The following is a 22,502-nucleotide window of genomic DNA, read 5'->3' on the forward strand; positions in this document are numbered from 1 at the left end:
TTCCATTCCTTGTGTTTCAGCGCATCCCCTTGGTGCCTTGCTGGGTTTTTGTCTAAGAGTCATGTACTAGGATCCTTTTCTGGAGGTACGCTTTAAGTGGCATTTTCAGTCTGTGTGTGATTTCTTCTTTCATGTATACTGGGCCATCCTGTAAATTAGACTTCAGTGCACTTTGAGGACTTTAAAATGGAGAACTTACTTTCAATGGCTAAATAAATCTTTCTTTCCGCTTCCTTGGGTTCTTTGCCAGGTGGAAAATAAGTGCCCCTAATTGTGATGGCAGCTTCGGAGTATTCACTGATCCTCTGGAGTGCTTCTTTTGAAGTTACTTTCCATCTTGCCGTCTGAAAAAGGAGTGAAAAAAAAATGGCAATTTATGATTTATTCAGTGCTTTGGTATCATACTAGAAAGCAAAAAAAAAAAAAAAAAAAAAATCAGGCTGTGGAAACCAGAAGAGGTGGTGAGAATAGGGTTAAAGTGATCAACCAGTCGTTTATGGAGCTGCTGCAGGGGAGGGTGAAGGCAACAGCCTCAGCTCCTATGTATGTCCATGGATGTAGCCATTTGCCTAAATAATGCCAATTCCTAGGTCTGGAAAACAGAGGATTGAAGGCAACTTACAGGGAACTACTATGGAGTTGTGCACTTTTGTCACCCCATGAAAACAGAGCTACTGTATAAATAAGAATTTACTGTAAAGTACCCCGGTACCCAGCGTAAATCAAATACAAAAACCGGAAAACTTATGTAAATTTAATAGAGATTTCACTATTTTAAATATAACTGGAGAAATATACAGTTTCTCACACCAAAAAAAATACAGAATACGCACGAAGTTTTGTACAGATTGGGTTTGTAGAATAGTGTTTCCTAAACCGCCATTTCGATGTGGTGTCCTGGTGAAGAATCAGTGCTAAAAAATCAGTGTGTGACCAAGTAGTGATGAGCGAGTATACTCATTACTCAAGATTTTTGACATGTCAATTCTTTCTGCGGATTCCGCTGCGGTTTGCCATCTCCTCCATTGTGGAGACGAAGAACCGCAGGGCAAAACCGCAGGTCTTTTGACCTGCAGATTTACCTGCGGATGTTACAAAATCCACTCGGCCAAATCCGCACCCCAATCCGCAGCGTGTGCACATACCCTTAGTTTCTGTCACCGCAGCTGCATGATTTACAGCTGCTAGACAGCCTGAATATATGTGGGGATTTCCTAACAAACAGGCAATCCCTGCATGTATTCAGGCTGGCTAGCAGCCATAAATCATGCAGCTGCAGTGACAGAAACTAAGTCTCCGAGCACTACAAAATACTCGGAGGGTATACGCGCTTATCACTATAACCAAGGCCTTACAGCTGTGCCAGAGCTCTACTGTGCCTATAAAGCTTCGCGTCATAGATTTACAAGACACCTTTCCAAGAGATCTGCATTACTTTAATAAGATAAAATTACTAACAGTCAGAAATACAAAGTGAAGGAATGCCTGTAAAAGTCCTACATAAAAAGACTAAAAATGCAGTGACAAGCATGGTGGTATAGTAACCATCTTTTATTTAGTGAGGGTACCTGAGGGAAATCATTAATCTCCAGCTCCTCCTCATATCTCTTGAAGGACTCATTAGGACCCGCTTCTTGCTTTTCCTCTTCCAATTTCTCAACCGGGACATAATTGAGTTTCGCGTTGATCTTTTCTGCCAATTGCTCAGCAATGGTTTTTGCAGACACTGTTGGAGCCAATATTGTGCCTCCCCTGAGGATAGCATTCGTGGCCTGCTGCATTACATCCTATAAGGAACAAGAAGAATCCAGTTGGAGTATTTTGAGCAAATTCTTGCAGTACGTGTCAATGTGTGACCACCACATCACTACATACATATAGTATTCTACATAAAGCACTAAGCACCATTATGTCACTACTGATCCCAAGTTACAGCCTGCATGATAACGCAGCTTTCACAAGTTTCACTGGAAATCTAATTGCAAAGCAATGTTTGCACAGTTACCTGCATTCGGGAAAGGGTCGTCATTATACACACTATTCAGAAATCCCTAACCGTCCTTTATAAGAGCTCATCCAAAGATCTAATAGAGGACGACGATTTCACATCAAATGGTTCTTTATCGTTCCAATGTGTTTGGCGCTGTACCGATGGCTCTCTCAAAGTAAACAAATAAATATTTTATTTTTTTTAAACCTTGAGAAAGGTGCTGAAACACAATGGGACAATAAAGAACCGTTTTTGAACACAAAAGGCTTCTCATTCTCCAGTTCAACGGGATTTTTGAACACAAAAGGCTTCTCATTCTCCAGTTCAACGGGATATTGTCCCCCTTTACTATTATTCATCTGGAAGAAGTTTTTCTTCCCCAGCCACGGGGCCGCAGCAGCAGTTACACACGTCTAGTGGTGTCGTGCCTTCACAACACACGGCCAGGTGAGCCATGCTCTCGATTTTTACTAATCATACCAGGAAATACGTCTGTGTGCGCTTTTGTGTCCCCCCCTCCCCCCCCAAACAGTTCTTCATCCAAAGAGCTAAACTTATCCCTATGATAAGTATCCAGCCTGACCGTGGCTACGGATTACAACAAAGATGTCAACTGTGTATTCCAGCTCTACTATTCCCTCACTGAATGGTTTTGGCAATGGCATAGTGTATCATTTTTTTCTTCATCCATCTGATTAGCAAGAATGCAAGGCCTGCTATACGAGTCAGAATTATTGTACCCACCTGCGCTTCTGCACCGAGGTTCTTATTTACGCTAAGCTTTTTGGCTAAACGTTTAGCAATCTCCAACTTCTCGGCATTTCCTGCTGTGGGTATCGTGGCATTAGCCATAGAAGCACTGCCACTCACACCACCTGCAGCTCCAATACCTCCGATTGTACTACCAGGAACCCCAGGTCCTGACATGTCCTTCACCCGCTTCTTAGAGTTGAACATGCTTTCAATTTGTTCATCAATCTGAAATGACAAAATCCAATCAGATAATAAATACAGACTGCATGCATACACATCTAACAACAAGAACCGTGAGCGTAACTTACCTAGCCAGGAAGAAAATTATATACCGCCGTCTCTCAAGTGACTATGGCCTTATACTAAATGGCTTGTTCAGGCCAATGTACCGTGGAAGCATATTTAATATACAATGCAAGAGATTATCAATCCAAGCAAGCCCATGATGGTTGCTAGGTGTTTTGGCCATTCACCTGTCCTGTAGATGCAGACAATCTAGAAGCGCTCTCTACACTTCAGTTCTGTAGTGCTCTTTTCCTGTGCCCCAATAAACTGCTCCCTTGGTTTTGGTATGATATGGTGGACATTTACCAAGCTAAGTGCCTCAGGATTCTGGTGCACACACTGCAATACGTGTGTTTTAAACAGACTTCACCTTGCTCACAAGGTGGCATAACTGGAAGGGGTTATCGAGTACTATAATCATTTTTTTTTTACTGTGGGCCTAAGAGCTAACAGGCAGGTAGTTGCTAACTACCTGCCTGTTTGTGCCTACTACAGATCTGACAGCACAGACCATTCCTGCGGTTTCCGCTGACATCATGGCGGGAGCACAGCAGCGTCTCTTATGCTCTGCTCTATTGACAGCATGACTGCTGACGTCAAGCTGATTGATAGACTGTTCCCTGCTGCATAACAGCGGGAAGCCAGCTAACACTCAGTATGATGTTGACAGTCACGTCTTGTCCACAGGGCAGCCAGGTAGAGAAAGAGCAGCTGAACTGCAGGCAGAAGCAGTCAGTGACTGCTCTGAGCCAGAGCCGTACACCTACCTACCTACCTACCAGTGTTTTGGCTGATAGAAAAAAAAAAATAACCCACTAAGTTAACAGCTAAGAGGTGGTATAGGCTTACTTTGGGGTGATATTGTGAGAATTTTGGAAGAGTTACCTAGTTTTATATAAACTTATGGCCTCAAGTTACCATAAGTGTTCAACCCATGTGCAAACTAATATTGGAAGTTGAGGGTCTAGTATATTGTAGTTATAAGCAATGACATTGCAGTATTATTTATTAGCAGAGCACTGCTACATGGTACAGTTCAGCATTTTTTCTTATATATACACCATGTCACAAAAAGTGAGTACACCTCTCACATTTTGTAAATATTTTAATATCTTTTCATGGGACAACACTGAAAATATGACACTTTGATACAACGTAAAGTAGTCACTGCACAGCTTGTATAACAGTGCAAATTTGGTGTGCCCTATAACAAACAGTCATTAAAGGGGTTGTCCAGGCATTTCACATAATCTCAGTACATATCTGGGCTGCAGAATGGTGACAATAAGTAATTTACCTTCTGTCACCAGTTTTCAGGGTTTTCTAGATATCAGTCTCTTGCTTCTGAGCAGAACGTCCAAGGATGGGGGGGGGGGGGGGGTGTTCTGGCATTGAAATGAGAACTGGTCATTTCCTCCTACTCTACCAAAAACCTGCCCTCTATAGCAACAACCCCACCCTCCATAGCTACAGGCCCTCCTCACACAGTAACAAATCCTCCCCCTCTAGCTGCCTCACTGCAGAGAGGAGAACCACCCACAGTGATCTATGGAAAGTGAAATTCTAGTGAGGAGGCAAAATCCTGTATTCTGGGCCACTCCATGATTACCATAACTCACTCATTATCAGTGACTCCTTCCCTCAGTGTCCCAGGCTGCTGGCAGTGATGGGGCTTGGGCTGGCAGTGATGGGGCTCGGCTGCTGGCAGCAGTGAGAACAGACTGTGTGATGGCCAGTGATGGGGGTCAGCAGCTTCTAATCTGCACAGGGGATGGCAGTCACTGATGTAATCTGTTCTGTGACAAAGCCTCTGCTGTGTGAATGAGACAGCTCTGTGTCACTGATGTCTTCACACAGCAGCAGATTTGGTGCAGTGTATGTGTGAGCATGTCTATTTGGTATACAGCCTGCAGCAGCCATCTATTGGGTATACAGCCTGCAGCAGCCATCTATTGGGTATACAGCCTGCAGCAGCCATCTTTTGGGTATACAGCCTGCAGCAGCCATCTTTTGGGTATACAGCCTGCAGCAGCCATCTTTTGGGTATACAGCCTGCAGCAGCCATCTTTTGGGTATACAGCCTGCAGCAGCCATCTATTGGGTATACAGCCTGCAGCAGCCATCTATTGGGTATACAGCCTGCAGCAGCCATCTTTTGGGTATACAGCCTGCAGCAGCCATCTTTTGGGTATACAGCCTGCAGCAGCCATCTTTTGGGTATACAGCCTGCAGCAGCCATCTTTTGGGTATACAGCCTGCAGCAGCCATCTTTTGGGTATACAGCCTGCAGCAGCCATCTTTTGGGTATACAGCCTGCAGCAGCCATCTTTTGGGTATACAGCCTGCAGCAGCCATCTTTTGGGTATACAGCCTGCAGCAGCCATCTTTTGGGTATACAGCCTGCAGCAGCCATCTTTTGGGTATACAGCCTGCAGCAGCCATCTATTGGGTATACAGCCTGCAGCAGCCATCTATTGGGTATACAGCCTGCAGCAGCCATCTATTGGGTATACAGCCTGCAGCAGCCATCTATTGGGTATACAGCCTGCAGCAGCCATCTATTGGGTATACAGCCTGCAGCAGCCATCTATTGGGTATACAGCCTGCAGCAGCCATCTATTGGGTATACAGCCTGCAGCAGCCATCTATTGGGTATACAGCCTGCAGCAGCCATCTATTGGGTATACAGCCTGCAGCAGCCATCTATTGGGTATACAGCCTGCAGCAGCCATCTATTGGGTATACAGCCTGCAGCAGCCATCTATTGGGTATACAGCCTGCAGCAGCCATCTATTGGGTATACAGCCTGCAGCAGCCATCTATTGGGTATACAGCCTGCAGCAGCCATCTATTGGGTATACAGCCTGCAGCAGCCATCTATTGGGTATACAGCCTGCAGCAGCCATCTATTGGGTATACAGCCTGCAGCAGCCATCTATTGGGTATACAGCCTGCAGCAGCCATCTATTGGGTATACAGCCTGCAGCAGCCATCTATTGGGTATACAGCCTGCAGCAGCCATCTATTGGGTATACAGCCTGCAGCAGCCATTTATTGGGTATACAGCCTGCAGCAGCCATCTATTGGGTATACAGCCTGCAGCAGCCATCTATTGGGTATACAGCCTGCAGCAGCCATCTATTGGGTATACAGCCTGCAGCAGCCATCTATTGGGTATACAGCCTGCAGCAGCCATCTATTGGGTATACAGCCTGCAGCAGCCATCTATTGGGTATACAGCCTGCAGCAGCCATCTATTGGGTATACAGCCTGCAGCAGCCATCTATTGGGTATACAGCCTGTATAAACCAGGAGAAATGGAGTACTTGAATCCAAAATTGTGTATAAAAATATCAAATTTTATTAACACCAAAATACAGAGAAAAAGCATACAAAAGTCATAGCATAGTTGATTGTAAAATATGACACCAAGAACCAGGAAAAGAGACATGTGGGGGTCACACATTGAGCACCATCACGCTAAGCCCACCCATAATAGATAAGCCCTAAAATTAGTGCAGACAGAATGACACTGCCTATATGAGAAAACATATAATGGTTATAACCATAACAGGCATAAAATGGCAGGGGCAAACTGCGCATAGCAGAGACAAAATGGGTGGTCGTAGTCCCAGAACCGCCAGCAATACCATGGTAATAAACAGTAAACTAGCAATGGGAATTTTAGGGCTTATCTATTATGGGTGGGCTTAGCGTGATGGTGCTCAATGTGTGACCCCCACATGTCTCTTTTCCTGGTTCTTGGTGTCATATTTTACATGCAACTATGCTATGACTTTTGTATGCTTTTTCTCTGTATTTTGGTGTTAATAAAATTTGATATTTTTATACACAATTTTGGATTCAAGTACTCCGTTTCTCCTGGTTTATACAGATATTTCTGGAGTAGAACCACTCATGATTATGGCAGACCCTAATCTGAGGCCATTGCCATTTGTCTTGTATAAAGTATTGGGCTACCCTGCTGTACTAAGTGTATACAGCCAGCAGCAGTCATCTATAGTGTATACAGCCAGCAGCAGTCATCTATAGTGTATACAGCCAGCAGCAGTCATCTATAGTGTATACAGCCAGCAGCAGTCATCTATAGTGTATACAGCCAGCAGCAGTCATCTATAGTGTATACAGCCAGCAACAGTCATCTATAGTGTATACAGCCAGCAGCAGTCATCTATAGTGTATACAGCCAGCAGCAGTCATCTATAGTGTATACAGCCAGCAGCAGTCATCTATAGTGTATACAGCCAGCAGCAGTCATCTATAGTGTATACAGCCAGCAGGAGTCTCTATAGTGTATACAGCCAGCAGGAGTCTCTATAGTGTATACAGCCAGCAGTAATCTATATTGTGTGTGTATATGTGTAATATATACAGTGCCTACAAGTAGTATTCAACCCCCTGCAGATTTAGCAGGTTTGATAAGATGCAAATAAGTTAGAGCCTTCAAACTTCACACAAGAGCAGGATTTTTTAACAGATGCATAAATCTTACAAACCAAAAAGTTATGTTGCTCAGTTAAATTTTAATAAATTTTAAACATACAAGTGTGGGTCAATTATTATTCAACCCCTAGGTTTAATATTTTGTGGAATAACCCTTGTTTGCAATTACAGCTAATAATTGTCTTTTATAAGACCTGATCAGGCCGGCACAGGTCTCTCGAGTTATCTTGGCCCACCTCCTCCATGCAGATCTTCTCCAAGTTATCTAGGTTCTTTGGGTGTCTCATGTGGACTTTAATCTCGAGCTCCTTCCACAAGTTTTCAATTGGGTTAAGGTCAGGAGACTGACTAGGCCACTCCAACACCTTGATTTTTTGCATCTTGAACCAGGCCTTGGTTTTCTTGGCTGTGTGCTTTGGGTCGTTGTCTTGTTGAAAGATGAAATCACGACCCATCTTAAGATCCTTGATGGAGGAGCGGAGGTTCTTGGCCAAAATCTCCAGGTAGGCCGTGCTATCCATCTTCCCATGGATGCGGACCAGATGGCCAGGCCCCTTGGCTGAGAAACAGCCCCACAGCATGATGCTGCCACCACCATGCTTGACTGTAGGGATGGTATTCTTGGGGTCGTATGCAGTGCCATCCAGTCTCCAAACGTCACGTGTGTGGTTGGCACCAAAGATCTCGATCTTGGTCTCATCAGACCAGAGAACCTTGAACCAGTCTGTCTCAGAGTCCTCCAAGTGATCATGAGCAAACTGTAGACGAGCCTTGACATGACGCTTTGGAAGTAAAGGTACCTTACGGGCTCGTCTGGAATGGAGACCATTGCAGTGGAGTACGTTACTTATGGTATTGACTGAAACCAATGTCCCCACTGCCATGAGATCTTCCCGGAGCTCCTTCCTTGTTGTCCTTGGGTTAGCCTTGACTCTTCGGACAAGCCTGGCCTCGGCACGGGAGGAAACTTTCAAAGGCTGTCCAGGCCGTGGAAGGCTAACAGTAGTTCCATAAGCCTTCCACTTCCGGATGATGCTCCCAACAGTGGAGACAGGTAGGCCCAACTCCTTGGAAAGGGTTTTGTACCCCTTGCCAGCCTTGTGACCCTCCACGATCTTGTCTCTGATGGCCTTGGAATGCTCCTTTGTCTTTCCCATGTTGACCATGTATGAGTGCTGTTCACAAGTTTGGGGAGGGTCTTAGTCAGAAAAGGCTGGAAAAAGAGATAATTAATCCAAACATGTGAAGCTCATTGTTCTTTGTGCCTAAAATACTTCTTAATACTTTAGGGGAACCAAACAGAATTCTGGTGGTTTGAGGGGTTGAATAATAAATGACCCTCTGAATAAACTGTTCACAATTTTAAAAAAAATTAAACAAAGAAATAACATTCTTTTTTGCTGCAGTGCATTTCACACTTCCAGGCTGATCTACAGTCCAAATGTCACAATGCCAAGTTAATTCCGAATGTGTAAACCTGCTAAATCTGCAGGGGGTTGAATACTACTTGTAGGCACTGTATATATTATGCTGGAATGGAGGCAGAGCTGGAGTGGAGGATGGGCGGCATCTCCAGGGGACCCGAATATGTTGTCAGTAAGGGACCCTGAAATTTCGAGTGTCAGCCCTGCAGGGATGAGAGCATAGATGGAAGAAGACAGCAAGGTGGAGAGAGCACAGAGGGGAGAAGACAGCACAGGGGAAGAGCACACAGGGGGAGACAGCACAAAGGAGAGAGCACATGAGGGGAGAAGACAGCACAGGAAGAAGAGAGAGCGGACAGGGTGAAAGACAGCTCCACAGAGCTCACCCCATCATGACATCACTGCCCTCCTGATGCAAAAGCATCGGGCCCACATCTAATATATATATATATATATATATATACACACACACACACATATCTACTATAGACTTGCATTAGGTGCTATATATAGTTTTCATTACACAATATAATATTATCTACAAGGAGTATGGCATGGAACATGAAATGGCCCTATCTATTACCATTGTGGATGTGATGTAGATTGTGCTGCTTTCACAAATACAGGATCACTGCTGTGTTCTTTCCAATGCTGGAATGATAAAGATGAGTGCTGGTGCAGTTTACTGACAGCCAATGAGTGGGCAGTGGGTGGTGCTGGTCACTGGAGCTTGGTGGTAGCTTCACACATACACTGCACCAAATCTGCTGCTGTGTGAAGACATCAGTGACACAGAGCTGTCTCATTCACACAGCAGAGGCTTTGTCACAGAACAGATTACACCAGTGACTGCCATCCCCTGTGCAGATTAGAAGCTGCAGACCCCATCACTTGCCATCACACAGTCTGTTCTCACTGCTGCCAGCAGCCGAGCCCCATCAATGCCAGTCCAAGCCCCATCACTGCCAGCAGCCTGGGACACTGATGAGTGAGTTATGTATTGTAATCATGGAGTAGCCCAGAATACAGGACAATTTTGCCTCCTCACTAGAGTTTCACTTTTCATAGATCACTGTTCAGTGTGTGTCTGGGGGAGGAGCAGCTGGGTGGTTCTGCTCTTTGAACTGAGGCAGCTAGAGGGGGAGGATTTGTTACTGTGTGAGGAGGGCTTGTTCATGTGGACGTGGAGGGCCTGTTGCTATGGAGGGTGGGGTTGTTGCTATAGAGGGCAGGTTTTTAGCAGAGTAGGAGGAAACGACCAGTTCTCATTTAAATGCCAGAACACCCCCCCCTTGGACGTTCTGACCAGAAGCAAGAGAGTGATATCTAGAAAACCCTGCAAACTGGTGACAGAAGGTAAGTTACTTATTGTCACCATTCTGCAGCCCACATATGTACTGAGATTATGTGACAAGCCCGGACAACCCCTTTAATGTCTAAACTGCTGGCAACAAAAGTGAGTACACCCCTAAGTGAAAATGGTCAAATTGTACCCAATTAGCCATTTTCCCTCCCCGGTGTCATGTGACTCAGTCTTCCAAAGTCTCCTGTGTGAATGGGGGGAGGTGTGTAAAATTTGGTTTTATCCCTCTTACAATCTCTCACACTGGTTACTGGAAGTGTTTAACATGACACCTCATGGGAAAGAACTCTGAGCATCTGAAAAACAGAATTGTAGATCTACACAGAGATGGCCTAGGCGATAAGAAGATTGTCAGCACCCTGAACCTGAGCTGTAGCCCTGTGGCTAAGATCATACAGCAGTTTAATAAGACAGGTTCCACACAGAACTGGCCTCGCCACGGTCGACCAAAGAAGTTGAGTATGTGTCTACCATCACATCTCTATTTTGAAAAGACATACTCTTGGATATGAGTGCCAGCATTGCTGCAGAGGTTATAGGTGTGGGGTAGAGGATCAGCCTGTCAGTGGTCAGACCATACACCACAGACTGCCTCAAATTGAACTGCATGGTTGTCGTCCCAGAAGGAACCTCCTGAAGCACAAAAAAAACCTGCTGAAGACAAGTAGACTAAGGACATGGATTACTGGAACTATGTCCTGTGGTCTCATTTGGTTCAGATGGAGTCAAGCGTGTGTGGCGGCAATCAAGTGAGGAGTACACAACCAAGTGCGTGCTGCCTACAGTCAAGCATAGTGGAAACTAGGCGGCAGGACACTATTCCAACATGATAACGACCCCAAGCACTTTATAAGTGACCACTGCCTTGCTAAAGAAACTGAGGGTAAAGCTGCTGGACTGGCCAAGCATGTCTCCAGACCTAAACCCTATTGAGCATCTGGGGGCATCCTCAAATGGAAGGTGGAGGAGCACAATATCGCTAACATTCACCAGCTCTGTGATGTTGTCATGGAGGTGCAGAAGGGGATTCCAGTGGCGACCTGTAAAGCTCTAGTGAACTCCATGCCCAAGAGTTAAGGCAGTGCTTGAAAATAATGGTGGCCACACAAAATATTGTCACTTTGGGCAGTTTGACCATTTTCACTTAGTGGTGTACTCACTTTTGTTGCCAAGGCTTTAGACATTAAAGACTGTGTTGATATATTGAGGGGGCATGCCAAATTTACACCGTTATACAAGTATACAAGGACTACTTTACATTATATCAAAGTGTCATATCTTCAATGTGGTAACATGAAAAGATATAATAAAATATTTACAAAAACGTGAGGGGTGTACTCACATTGACATACTGTAAGTTGAGGCAAACTTTAATGAAAATAAAATTATTATCGTTGGCAAACGTACATTAAAGTTTTTCTTGTAGATGCAAACAATTATATATGAAAAATGCCAGCAGTGCTTTGTCCTGAGGAGTCAAAATTTAAAAAATGTGGCCATAACAGAAGGCAGTTTGTTTGCCTCAGGGCTGTGGAGCGGCGCAATACTGAGTGTCTGTAGGCAACAGTGAAGCATGGTGGAGGTTCCTTGCAAATGTGGGGCTGCATTTCAGCAAATGGAGTTGAGAATTTCATCACAATTAATAGGGTCCTCAATGCAATAATAATAATGCAATACCATAAGGGAGTCATCTGCTCGGCTTCAAATGTATTCCACAGCAGCATATAGACCCAAACAAACAGCCAATGTCATTAAGAACTATCCGCCCACATAGGAATGCATTGTTCTGCTTACTTTCCGCATGTGGCTGTGCCCACCATGCGAAAAGTAAGCAGAACATTTGAGGATGGTACCCACAGTCCGGAGGAGAGGAGACTGTCCTCCGGGCTCTTGGTACCATATCCCTGTAAAAAATAGAATTAAAATAAAAAATATTGCTATTCTCACCTTCCGACAGCCCGCGATCTTCTTCCCGCCTCTCCACGCTCCCGGCATCTTCCGGTCCCAGTAATCCTTTGCGCGAATGACCGCAAGACGTCGCGCCCCCGCGAGACCGCCATCGCGGTCATTCGCGCAAAGGATTACTGGGACCGGAAGATGCCGGGAGCGTGGAGGGGCGGGAAGGCTGCGCGGGATGCCGGAAGGTGGAATAACAATATTTTTTTTAATTATTTTTTTTCCATCCTATCTTTTACTACTGATGCTGCATAGGCAGCATCAGTAGTAAAAAGTTGGTCACACTTGTCAAACACTATGTTTGATGAGTGTGACCAACCTGTCAATCAGTTCTCCAAGCGATGCTCCAGATCCCTTGGAAAACGCTAGCATTCTGCAAGCTAATTACGCTTGCAAATCGCTAGTTTTTCCACGGAAAAATTGCAGGAATTTAAAATGCGATTTTCCCGCAGAATGGAATTCCGGAATTCTCGTGGTATCTTCCGCGGGAATTCCGCTACGTGTGAACTTAGCCTAAAACTTTTGCACAATACTGTATATTTGTGTAAAAAAAATTCTATATATGTATTTACAAACACACATACACACTTACATCAAGGGCAGTGTCCTCCTCATCTGAATCTTGGAGGCCAAGTGCTGCCTTTTGCAACTTTCTCCTTTCATTTGCCAATGCTTGCTCGGTTTCATCAAATTTAAATCCTTTACCAGAAAATCCACTTGTTTTCTTAATCACTTTACCTTCCTTTTAAAAGAAATAATGGAAAAAACATAAATGTGTTAGATTTCAAAAGATATGAAGGATGCCACTATTCAACTATTCAAAACCTACAAAAAGTCAGTAGAGTGGCCAAGATAAAAAAAAAAAATCTTTATTAAAGAAATACAAGAAAGATAGAACAAGTGGAATCTGTAGATTCAACTTATGTCATGTGAATTTGCGATTTTTTCGTCACCTATCAGCCGTACAACACGCGTATACAATCCGTAAGCAATGCGTTTTTAACATCAGCTTTTACATGCTATAATTCTAAAGCTAGTTTACAAACTAAAAGCAATCTTATATACAAATATAGATAAAATAGATGGATGGATAGATGTCCTGTTATTTAATTTCACATGCCCCCTACATATAATATAAACTAGCACACCCTTCAGTGCCTTTAATATGGTAAAGAGTGTTTTGACTTAACCTATTAAATTAAAAAATGGAGTGGGATCCCTTTTTTTAATAACTAGCTAAGGGAAAGCAGACAGCTGTGAGCTGGTGTTATTATTCGGGGAAGGGGCCAATACCCATGAGGCTTCCCAGCATGGTAATAACAGCCCACACCTGTCTATTTTTATTAACCAGCAAAGGTCAATGAGACAGCTGCAGATTAAAATTAACAGGCTGGGAAGATCCATGGATATTGTCCCCTTCTCAAAACACCACCACCAGCTCACAGCAGTGAGCTTTCCCTCAGCTGGTTATTAAAAACAAGGGAGTGGACCCCATGTAATTTATTTCCATTTATTTAATTATTAGATAAATACAAGTACAGAAAACAGGGATTTTTGTGTGTACTCACTGTAAAATCCGTTTCTCAGAGACACTCATTGGGGGACACAGGACCGTGGTGCTGCAGCCGCTAGAAGGCTGACACTAAGTGAACATATAAAAAGTTAGCTCCTACTCAACAGTATACACCCTCGTGCTGGCACTAAGCAAATCAGCTCAGTGCAAAAGCAGCAGAAGAAAAATTAACACAGGTACAACATGCCAAGAAACCCATCTATCAAAAACAAAAAAAAGAGCCATCAGGCTAACAGGGTGGGTCCTGTGTCCCCCAATGAATGTCTCGGAGAAACGTATTTTACGGTGAGTACACACAAAAAATCTCTGTTTCTCCTCCACCTCATTGGGGGACACAGGACCGTAGGAGGTCCCAAAGCAGTCCCTGGGTGGGAAACTAACCCTACGGATTAAGCCATAAGTACCAACTGTTTATAGGTGTGCTACCGCTGCCTGGAGAATCCTTCTGCTTAGACTCGCATCTGCTGAAGTCTTACTGTGGATATTCTAGTGCTTTGCAAAATTATGTAGACTAGACCAGGTTGCAGCCTTGCAAACCTGTTCTGCTGGTGCCTGGTGCCGAAGGGCCCAAGAGGCTCCCACTGCCTGTGTGGAGTGTGCCTTGCTCCTTGCTGGAATGGGTTTGCCTGACACGGTAAGATTCCTGAATAGCTGAACGAATGAATCCACCTGGCTAATGTCGACTTTGAAGCAGCAAGTCCCTTCCTGTGACTCTCGGGAACCACAAACAGCGCATCTGTCTGGCGAAAAGATGCTGTCTGTGACACATATCTCCTGAGTTCTCACTAGATCCAAAGTATGAAGGGCTTTTTCCACACGGTGTACCGATGCTGGACAAAACGAGGGCAAGAAATACAGTGGGGCAAAAAAGTATTTAGTCAGTCAGCAATAGTGCAAGTTCCACCACTTAAAAAGATGAGAGGTGTCTGTAATTTACATCATAGGTAGACCTCAACTATGGGAGACAAACTGAGAAAAAAAAATCCAGAAAATCACTGTCTGTTTTTTTTTCATTTTATTTGCATATTATGGTGGAAAATAAGTATTTGGTCAGAAACAAGCAATCAAGATTTCTGGCTCTCACAGACCTGTAACTTCTTCTTTAAGAGTCTCCTCTTTCCTCCACTCATTACCTGTAGTAATGGCACCTGTTTAAACTTGTTATCAGTATAAAAAGACACCTGTGCACACCCTCAAACAGTCTGACTCCAAACCCCACTATGGTGAAGACCAAAGAGCTGTCAAAGGACACCAGAAACAAAATTGTAGCCCTGCACCAGGCTGGGAAGACTGAATCTGCAATAGCCAACCAGCTTGGAGTGAAGAAATCAACTGTGGGAGCAATAATTAGAAAATGGAAGACATACAAGACCACTGATAATCTCCCTCGATCTGGTGCTCCACGCAAAATCCCACCCCGTGGGGTCAGAATGATCACAAGAACGGTGAGCAAAAATCCCAGAACCACGCGGGGGGACCTAGTGAATGAACTGCAGAGAGCTGGGACCAATGTAACAAGGCCTACCATAAGTAACACACTACGCCACCATGGACTCAGATCCTGCAGTGCCAGACGTGTCCCACTGCTTAAGCCTGTACATGTCCGGGCCCGTCTGAAGTTTGCTAGAGAGCATTTGGATGATCCAGAGGAGTTTTGGGAGAATGTCCTATGGTCTGATGAAACCAAACTGGAACTGTTTGGTAGAAACACAACTTGTCGTGTTTGGAGGAAAAAGAATACTGAGTTGCATCCATCAAACACCATACCTACTGTAAAGCATGGTGGTGGAAACATCATGCTTTGGGGCTGTTTCTCTGCAAAGGGGCCAGGACGACTGATCAAGGTCCTGGAGTGGCCTAGCCAGTCTCCAGATCTCAACCCTATAGAAAACCTTTGGAGGGAGTTGAAAGTCCGTGTTGCCAAGCGAAAAGCCAAAAACATCACTGCTCTAGAGGAGATCTGCATGGAGGAAAGGGCCAACATACCAACAACAGTGTGTGGCAACCTTGTGAAGACTTACAGAAAACGTTTGACCTCTGCCATTGCCAACAAAGGATATATCACAAAGTATTGAGATGAAATTTTGTTTCTGACCAAATACTTATTTTCCACCATAATATGCAAATAAAATGAAAAAAAAACAGACAATGTGATTTTCTGGATTTTTTTTTCTCAGTTTGTCTCCCATAGTTGAGGTCTACCTATGATGTAAATTACAGACGCCTCTCATCTTTTTAAGTGGTGGAACTTGCACTATTGCTGACTGACTAAATACTTTTTTGCCCCACTGTAGCTTAGTTACTCACCGATAACGGTGTTTCTCGGAACCCATGACAGCACCACGGAGAGAGGGGGTCCGCCCATCAAGGACAGGAACCTACAGACAAAAGAGCGGCACCTCTCCTCCGCCCCCAGTTGGTTACAGAGCATCAGAGGGTCTCCCGGTTAGTTAACAACAAAAGTATATACATAAAATTACAATTTGTATACTTATAGAGAAGTCTCGTGTCTAAGAACACACTCTGCACACATTAAATCGTGCTCACCGCACACGTGAAAAAAGGGGGGGAATTAAGCGGGTGCTGTCATGGGTTCCGAGAAACACCGTTATCGGTGAGTAACTAAGCTATTCTCCCTCACCCATGACAGCACCACGGAGAGAATTTCAGAGATTGGTAGCTTAGGGAGGGACCACCGCCTGAAGGACCCTTCTCCCGAAGGTCTGGTCAGACGCAGAGGCTAGATCTAGGCGATAGTGTTTGAAAAAGGTAGAAGGTGTTGACCAGGTGGCCGCCTTACAGATCTGTTCTATTGATACCTCTGATTTTTCTGCCCATGAGGTCGCCATTGCTCTCGTAGAGTGGGCTTTTAGACCCTCCGGGACGGTATTCCCGCTGCATGAGTATGCCAGGCAATCGCATCCCTTATCCATCTTGCCAGGGTACTTTTGGACGCCCCGAGCCCCTTACGAGGTCCCTGGAAACACACAAAGAGAGATCCTTCCTTCCTACATCCCTTGGTGGCCTCTAGGTAGTGCACTAAGCACCTCTTCACATCTAATGTGTGAAATTTCTCCTCTCCTCTATTCGTAGGGTTTGGGCAGAAGGAAGGAAGGACTACCTCCTGTGATCTATGGAAGTGTGTTGCTACCTTGGGCAAATATGCAGGGTCAGGTTTCAATATAATTCTATCCTCCATAATTTTAATGAATGGGGGTAATGCCGATAAGGCTTGTATGTCACTCACTCTGCGAGCCGATGTTAGGGCCACTAGCAATATCGTTTTTAATGATAGGGTCTTTAGTGGAGCTGACTGAATAGGCTCGAATGGGGGTCCTGTTAGGGCTGACAACACTAAGTTCAGATCCCATGATGGTACTTTCTGGGTAGCTATTGGTCTAGACCTGGCTGCGGCCCTCATAAACCGTGATACCCAAGGGTCGCTTGCCACCTCCTGATTATACAGGGCGCCTAGGGCCGCTACCTGTACCCTCAGTGTGTTAGTCGCTAGTCCCTGTTCTAACCCCCTTTGGAGGAATTCCAGGATTTTATCCATTTGTATTCCATCCTGAACCTTTGCCCCCGAACTGGATAGGAATTTCCTCCAGGTTCTACCATAGGCTTTGATTGTAATTGGTTTTCTACTTTTTTGTAACGTGGAAATTAGATTTTCTGAAAATCCTTTCCCCCTCAGCAGTGACCTTTCAAATTCCATGCTGTTAAATGGAGGTTCACTGCTTGGGGGTGTAGCACAGGACCCTGCGATAGGTCGGGGAGATCTGGTAGAACCCAGGGGTCGGTTACTGACATTATTCTGAGCCATGAAAACCATGTTCTTTTTGGCCAGAAAGGGGCTATAAGTATTACCCGAGCCCCCTCTTCCCTGACTTTCCTTATCACCGCCGGGAGGAGAATGGTCGGTGGGAAGGCATACAGTAGTCCCCGTGTCCATGGGAGCATAAATGCGTCCAGGGTCTGAGGATTCCCCTTGGGATTTAGAGAACAGAATGCTTCCACTTTTTTGTTTTTTGTGGTCTGCAAATAAGTCTATGTCTGGGGTTCCCCACATTTCCACAATCTTCTGAAAAACGGACTGATTTAGAGCCAACTCCCCTTGATGTAGTTGAGTACGGCTCAGAAAGTCTGCTGTCTGGTTCTCTACTCCCCGTATGTGTAGCGCCGATAGGGACAGTAAGTTTTCCTCGGCTAACCTGAATATCTCGGAGGATGCCTCCATTAGCGTTCTGGACCTGGTTCCCCCCTGGTGGTTTATATAGGCCACTGTTACTCGGTTGTCCGAGAATATCCGGACATGATGGCCCTTTAATGCTGGCAAAAAGTGACTCAAGGCATAATTTACTGCTAGCAGTTCTTTTTGATTCGAGGAGGCTTTTAGTTCTTGACTTCTCCATCCCCCTTGAGCCACACTGATGCCCCTGTGTGCTCCCCATCCCACAGGACTGGCGTCGGTGGTAATTACATGTGTGATCTTGGCCTCCCAGGGGATCCCTTTGGACAAGTTGTTTTTGTCCTCCCACCAGGCTAGGGAATGAATAGTTTTTGAAACTAGCGTAATATGATGTTCCAAGTGGTCTCCTAAGGCCCGCTGGTTGGTCAGGATATCCCACTGCAGATCCCTCATGTGTATTTGTGCCCACTGGACCGCCGGCAAGCATGCAGAGAGGGACCCTAACAGGGACATTGCTCGTCTTAGTGTCATAGAAGGGTTTTGCCTCGCTTTTTGTACCATATGGATAATTCTGTCCTTTTTGTGATCTGGCAAGTAACACACTTGGATGTTTGAATCCAGTGTCAGGCCTAGGAACTCCTGGACTCTCCTTGGCTCCAGCCTTGACTTTTTCAGGTTCAGAAGCCACCCGAGGTTTTTTAGAGTGCTCATCACTCTGTCCCTCTGTTCTGTGCATTTCTGGCCTGAGTTGCTCGCTATTAAAAAGTCATCCAAATAAGGCACTATCAGAACATCCTGTTCTCTTATGTGAGCCATCATCTCTGCCACCAATTTCGTAAAGACCCGTGGAGCCACTGAGATCCCAAATGGCAGGGCCTTGTATTGGAATTCTCTTATTTCTCCTGCTATCGAGACTGCTAGCCTGAGGTATTGCCTGGATTCTTTGTGAATGGGGACATGGTAGTAGGCATCGCTGAGGTCTAAGACCACCATAAAGCATTGCGGAAAGAGAATTTTGATGGTCGATTTGATCGATTCCATCTTGAATTTTTCGTTCTTGATATAGCAATTCAGTCTTTTTAAATTTATGATGGTGCGGAAGGTGCCGTCTGGTTTGGTTACCAGGAAGAGAGGCAAGTAGAACCCCCTGCCTCTCTCCTGTGGGGGAACCTCCTGTAGGACTTTTTTGTCCAACATACTCAGGACCTCCTTTTCAAGGGCGTCCTGTTCGTTTTTTGACGACCTTATCGGGGTAATTATATATTTTTGCGGCGGGAGAGAATAAAAGTTTATCCTTAATCCTGATCTTACAAGATTTATCAGCCAGGGATTGTTGGATATTTTCTCCCAGGCTGGGAGGAAAAAACTTAGTCTCCCTCCCACCCTGGGCCCACAGTCACTTGGCGGGTTTTTTTTATCCCGGGACAAGTTACCGAAGATGAACCCCCTGTCCCTTCTTCTGTCTTCCCATTTTTGGTCTCTCGGGGGTCTCCTCTGAAAGAACTTTTTGTTCCGAAAGGACCGTTTAAAGCCTGTGGCGCTCACTGGTCCTAGGTTTGGGAAGCCTTTCTTTTTGTCGCCTGCCTTTTCGAGGATGTCATCCAAGGTTTCCCCGAAGAGGAATTTTCCTTCACAGGGAATGGCACATAACCTCATTTTTGTCTGGAGATCCCCAGGCCAACATTTTAACCATAAAGCTCTTCTAGCTGCATTCGACAAGGCTGCCGTTTTAGATGACAATCTTATCGAATCAGCCGAAGAGTCGGCCAGGAAGGCTGCCGCCCCTCTTATCATTGGCATGGATTCCAGGATTTTATCTCTGGGAACCCCTTCCCTTATCTGTCTCTCCAATTGGTCTATCCATACCATAAGAGCTCTGGAGGTGCAGGTTGCCGCTACCGCCGGCCTGATGTTTCCCCCTGCTGATTCCCAGGTGCCCTTAAGTAGGGTATCCGCTTTTTTATCTAACGGGTCTTTCAGGGTACCCATATCTTCAAAGGGGAGAGCAAACCTTCTCGAAGCTTTGGCTACCGCCACGTCTAGTTTGGGGGCCTTATCCCACGATGTGGATGCCTCCTCATCAAATGGGTACTTTCTTTTGATGGAAGGAACCGTAGAGCTTTTCCTATCCGGTTTTTCCCATTCTTTATCTATGAGGCCTTGGACGTTCTTGTTTAACGGAAATACCCTCCGTTTCTTTTGACCCAGTCCCCCGAACATAATGTCCTGGACTGATCTATCAGTCCGGGGGTCTTCCATCCCCATAGTGGATCTTACCGCCTTTACTAAGGCATCCACTTGGTCCAGGGGGAAACAATGACGACCTTCCGTCTCCTCTTCGGAGGATGACGAGTCGGTATTTACAGTATGGGAGGTGACTTCCTCTGACGATAAGCTCTCTGATTGGGACTCTATTACCACGTCCCCCCGTTTTTTGGATGAAAGGGCACTCTGAATTTCTGCACGGATTACCGCCCTTAGGTCTGCGGCATGATCCGGGGTTTCACCGCCGAGGACCTCCTGTATACAGGAGTCACACAATTTTTTCTCCCAGGGCGTTGGTAATGGCTTCCTACAGGTAGGGCATTCCCTGTTCTTGGTTTTTTCTTTCTTCGTTCCCTGATAAGGGAAAGAAGTCTATTACAATGGGGAACATTCACGAAGATCCACTTACCCCTCATGCGCGGTTGCAGGTACCGGTTCTGGAAGTGGATCCAAATCCCTCACTGGGCGATCCACGGCAGGTGACTTGCTCCTTGCAGTTGAATGTTGCGTGGAGTGGCTACTGGACCGGCTCCCCCGTCCGTCTTTATCCTTTTGGCGGTGCTGGTGATGCTGGCTATGTTGCTGCTGCTGCTGCTTAGGCTGCTGTAGCTCCTCATGCTGGTCGCTATCCATCGCGCCTGAACGCTTCCAGCCCTGAGGCTGCTTCAGCGTTCCAAATTTGAATAAACCGCCCTGGCGTCACCTGTCTTCCCGGCCTGCACCGCTGCTTCCCCCGGGGAGTGCGCACTGCGCATGTGCCGACCGCGGGGACCCGGAAGTTCCTCCTTCTACTTCCGGGGCAGCGCCATCTTGGTACACCTCTGTACCCGGCGCTGCCCCTATACCGGCGTCCCCTGGCCCCTACTCCTCCCGGAGCGGCGGCCCGGTCCTCCCCGCCCGCTCACCCTGGACAGCCCCTCAGCTGCAGCGGTGGCGGCTTCGGCAACCGACCCCGCCGCGACAGGGGCCTCCCCGCTGTCTGACCGCGGACGGGACGGTCCCGGATCTTCACCTTCCGGTAAGCGCTGAGCTCCTGCTGCCGTGGTTCACCCGTCAAGGACAGGAACCCAACTGGGGGGCGGAGGAAAGGTGCCGCTCTTTTGTCTGTAGGTTCCTGTCCTTGATGGGCGGACCCCCTCTCTCCGTGGTGCTGTCATGGGTGAGGGAGAAATGTCCTTGTTAATGTGAAAAGAGGAAATGACTTTTGGCAGAAAAGGAGGTGCCGGCCTGAGGACCACTTATCCTGGTGAAAGATCAGAAACGGGGCTTGGCAGGAAAGGGAAGCAAACTCCGAGACCCGCCTGATTGATGTTATAGCGACGAGAAAAACGACCATGAGAGGTACGTTAACGAGACATCCTTCAGTGGTTGAAAAGGAGAATCCTGCAGGGCACCTAGGACCAAAGTTAAGGTCCCAGGCGTCCAGGGGAGCTCTACAGGGAGGTACCACATGGGAGACCCCCTGAATGAAAGTCTTCACCTGCAGGTTGGAAGCAATCCGGAGCTGAAATAGGACAGACAAGGCTGAGATCTGTCCTTTGAGGGAGCTCAGCGCTAAACCAGAGTCCAGGCAGGCTTGGAGCAATGGAGAAATTCTAAAATGTTGGGAATGGAGAAAATGAGCGGAGGACGACCTCGGCCTCTGCACCACGCAGAAAAAGGCTTTCCAGGTGCGGTGATAGATAAGCGCCGAGACGGGCTTTCGAGCGCTAATCATTGTGGTAATCACATCCTGGGAGAACTGGACATGGGTCAGGACCGAGGATTCAATGGCCAGACCGTTAAACACAGGGCCCCTGAGTTCTGGTGGAAGATCAGACCTTGGGAAAGTAGGTCTGGACGATCTGGTAGCCGCCAGGGGACCTCTGAAACTAGTTGCAGTAGATCTGCGTACCATGTCCGACAAGGCCAGTCTGGGGTAACCAGGATTACTGGGACCACTTCTGACTTGTCCTTCCTGATGACTTTCGGAAGCAGCGGTAACGGGGGAAACACGTACGGGAGGCGAAACTGGTTCCACGGCAGAACTAAGGAATCCAACGCCGATGGCTTCTGGATCCCAGGACCGAGCAATTATCTGGGCACCTTGGCGTTTAACCTGGAGGCCATCAAATCCACATCCGGAGTTCCCCAACGTTGACAAATTTGTTGAAAAACCTTTGGATGGAGAGACCATTCCCCTGACACCAGACCCTGCCGGCTGAGAAAGTCTGCCGCCCAGTTCTTTACGCCTGGAATGT

At 46.2% G+C, this 22,502-nt stretch overlaps 2 protein-coding genes across 3 annotated transcripts in view; both read right to left on the reverse strand.

The window, feature by feature from the left end:
* The window catches only part of DDX46 (DEAD-box helicase 46), a 209,972-nt gene that overhangs the window by 3,435 nt on the left and 184,035 nt on the right, over positions 1 to 22,502 (reverse strand). For both annotated transcript variants that reach the window (XM_073573810.1, XM_073573808.1), the window contains 4 exons: positions 12,828 to 12,977; positions 2,735 to 2,968; positions 1,569 to 1,787; positions 200 to 344 (listed from right to left, as the gene is read on the reverse strand). In XM_073573810.1, coding sequence (XP_073429911.1) covers positions 200 to 344; positions 1,569 to 1,787; positions 2,735 to 2,968; positions 12,828 to 12,977 — 748 coding nt within the window. The remainder of the gene's footprint in view (positions 1 to 199; positions 345 to 1,568; positions 1,788 to 2,734; positions 2,969 to 12,827; positions 12,978 to 22,502) is intronic.
* On the reverse strand, positions 13,784 to 21,329 carry LOC141087933 (uncharacterized). Its single transcript, XM_073573807.1, has 2 exons — positions 16,628 to 21,329; positions 13,784 to 13,877 (listed from the first exon to the last, which is right to left on the reverse strand). Exon 1 carries the CDS (start codon positions 20,260 to 20,262, stop codon positions 16,678 to 16,680), a length of 3,585 nt encoding a protein of 1,194 aa, XP_073429908.1. The 5' UTR covers positions 20,263 to 21,329; the 3' UTR covers positions 13,784 to 13,877; positions 16,628 to 16,677.

This window comes from Dendrobates tinctorius, unplaced genomic scaffold, assembly GCF_039654945.1.
Source record: "Dendrobates tinctorius isolate UK_male_01 unplaced genomic scaffold, ASM3965494v1 ptg000036l, whole genome shotgun sequence".
Taxonomy (NCBI): domain Eukaryota; kingdom Metazoa; phylum Chordata; class Amphibia; order Anura; family Dendrobatidae; genus Dendrobates; species Dendrobates tinctorius.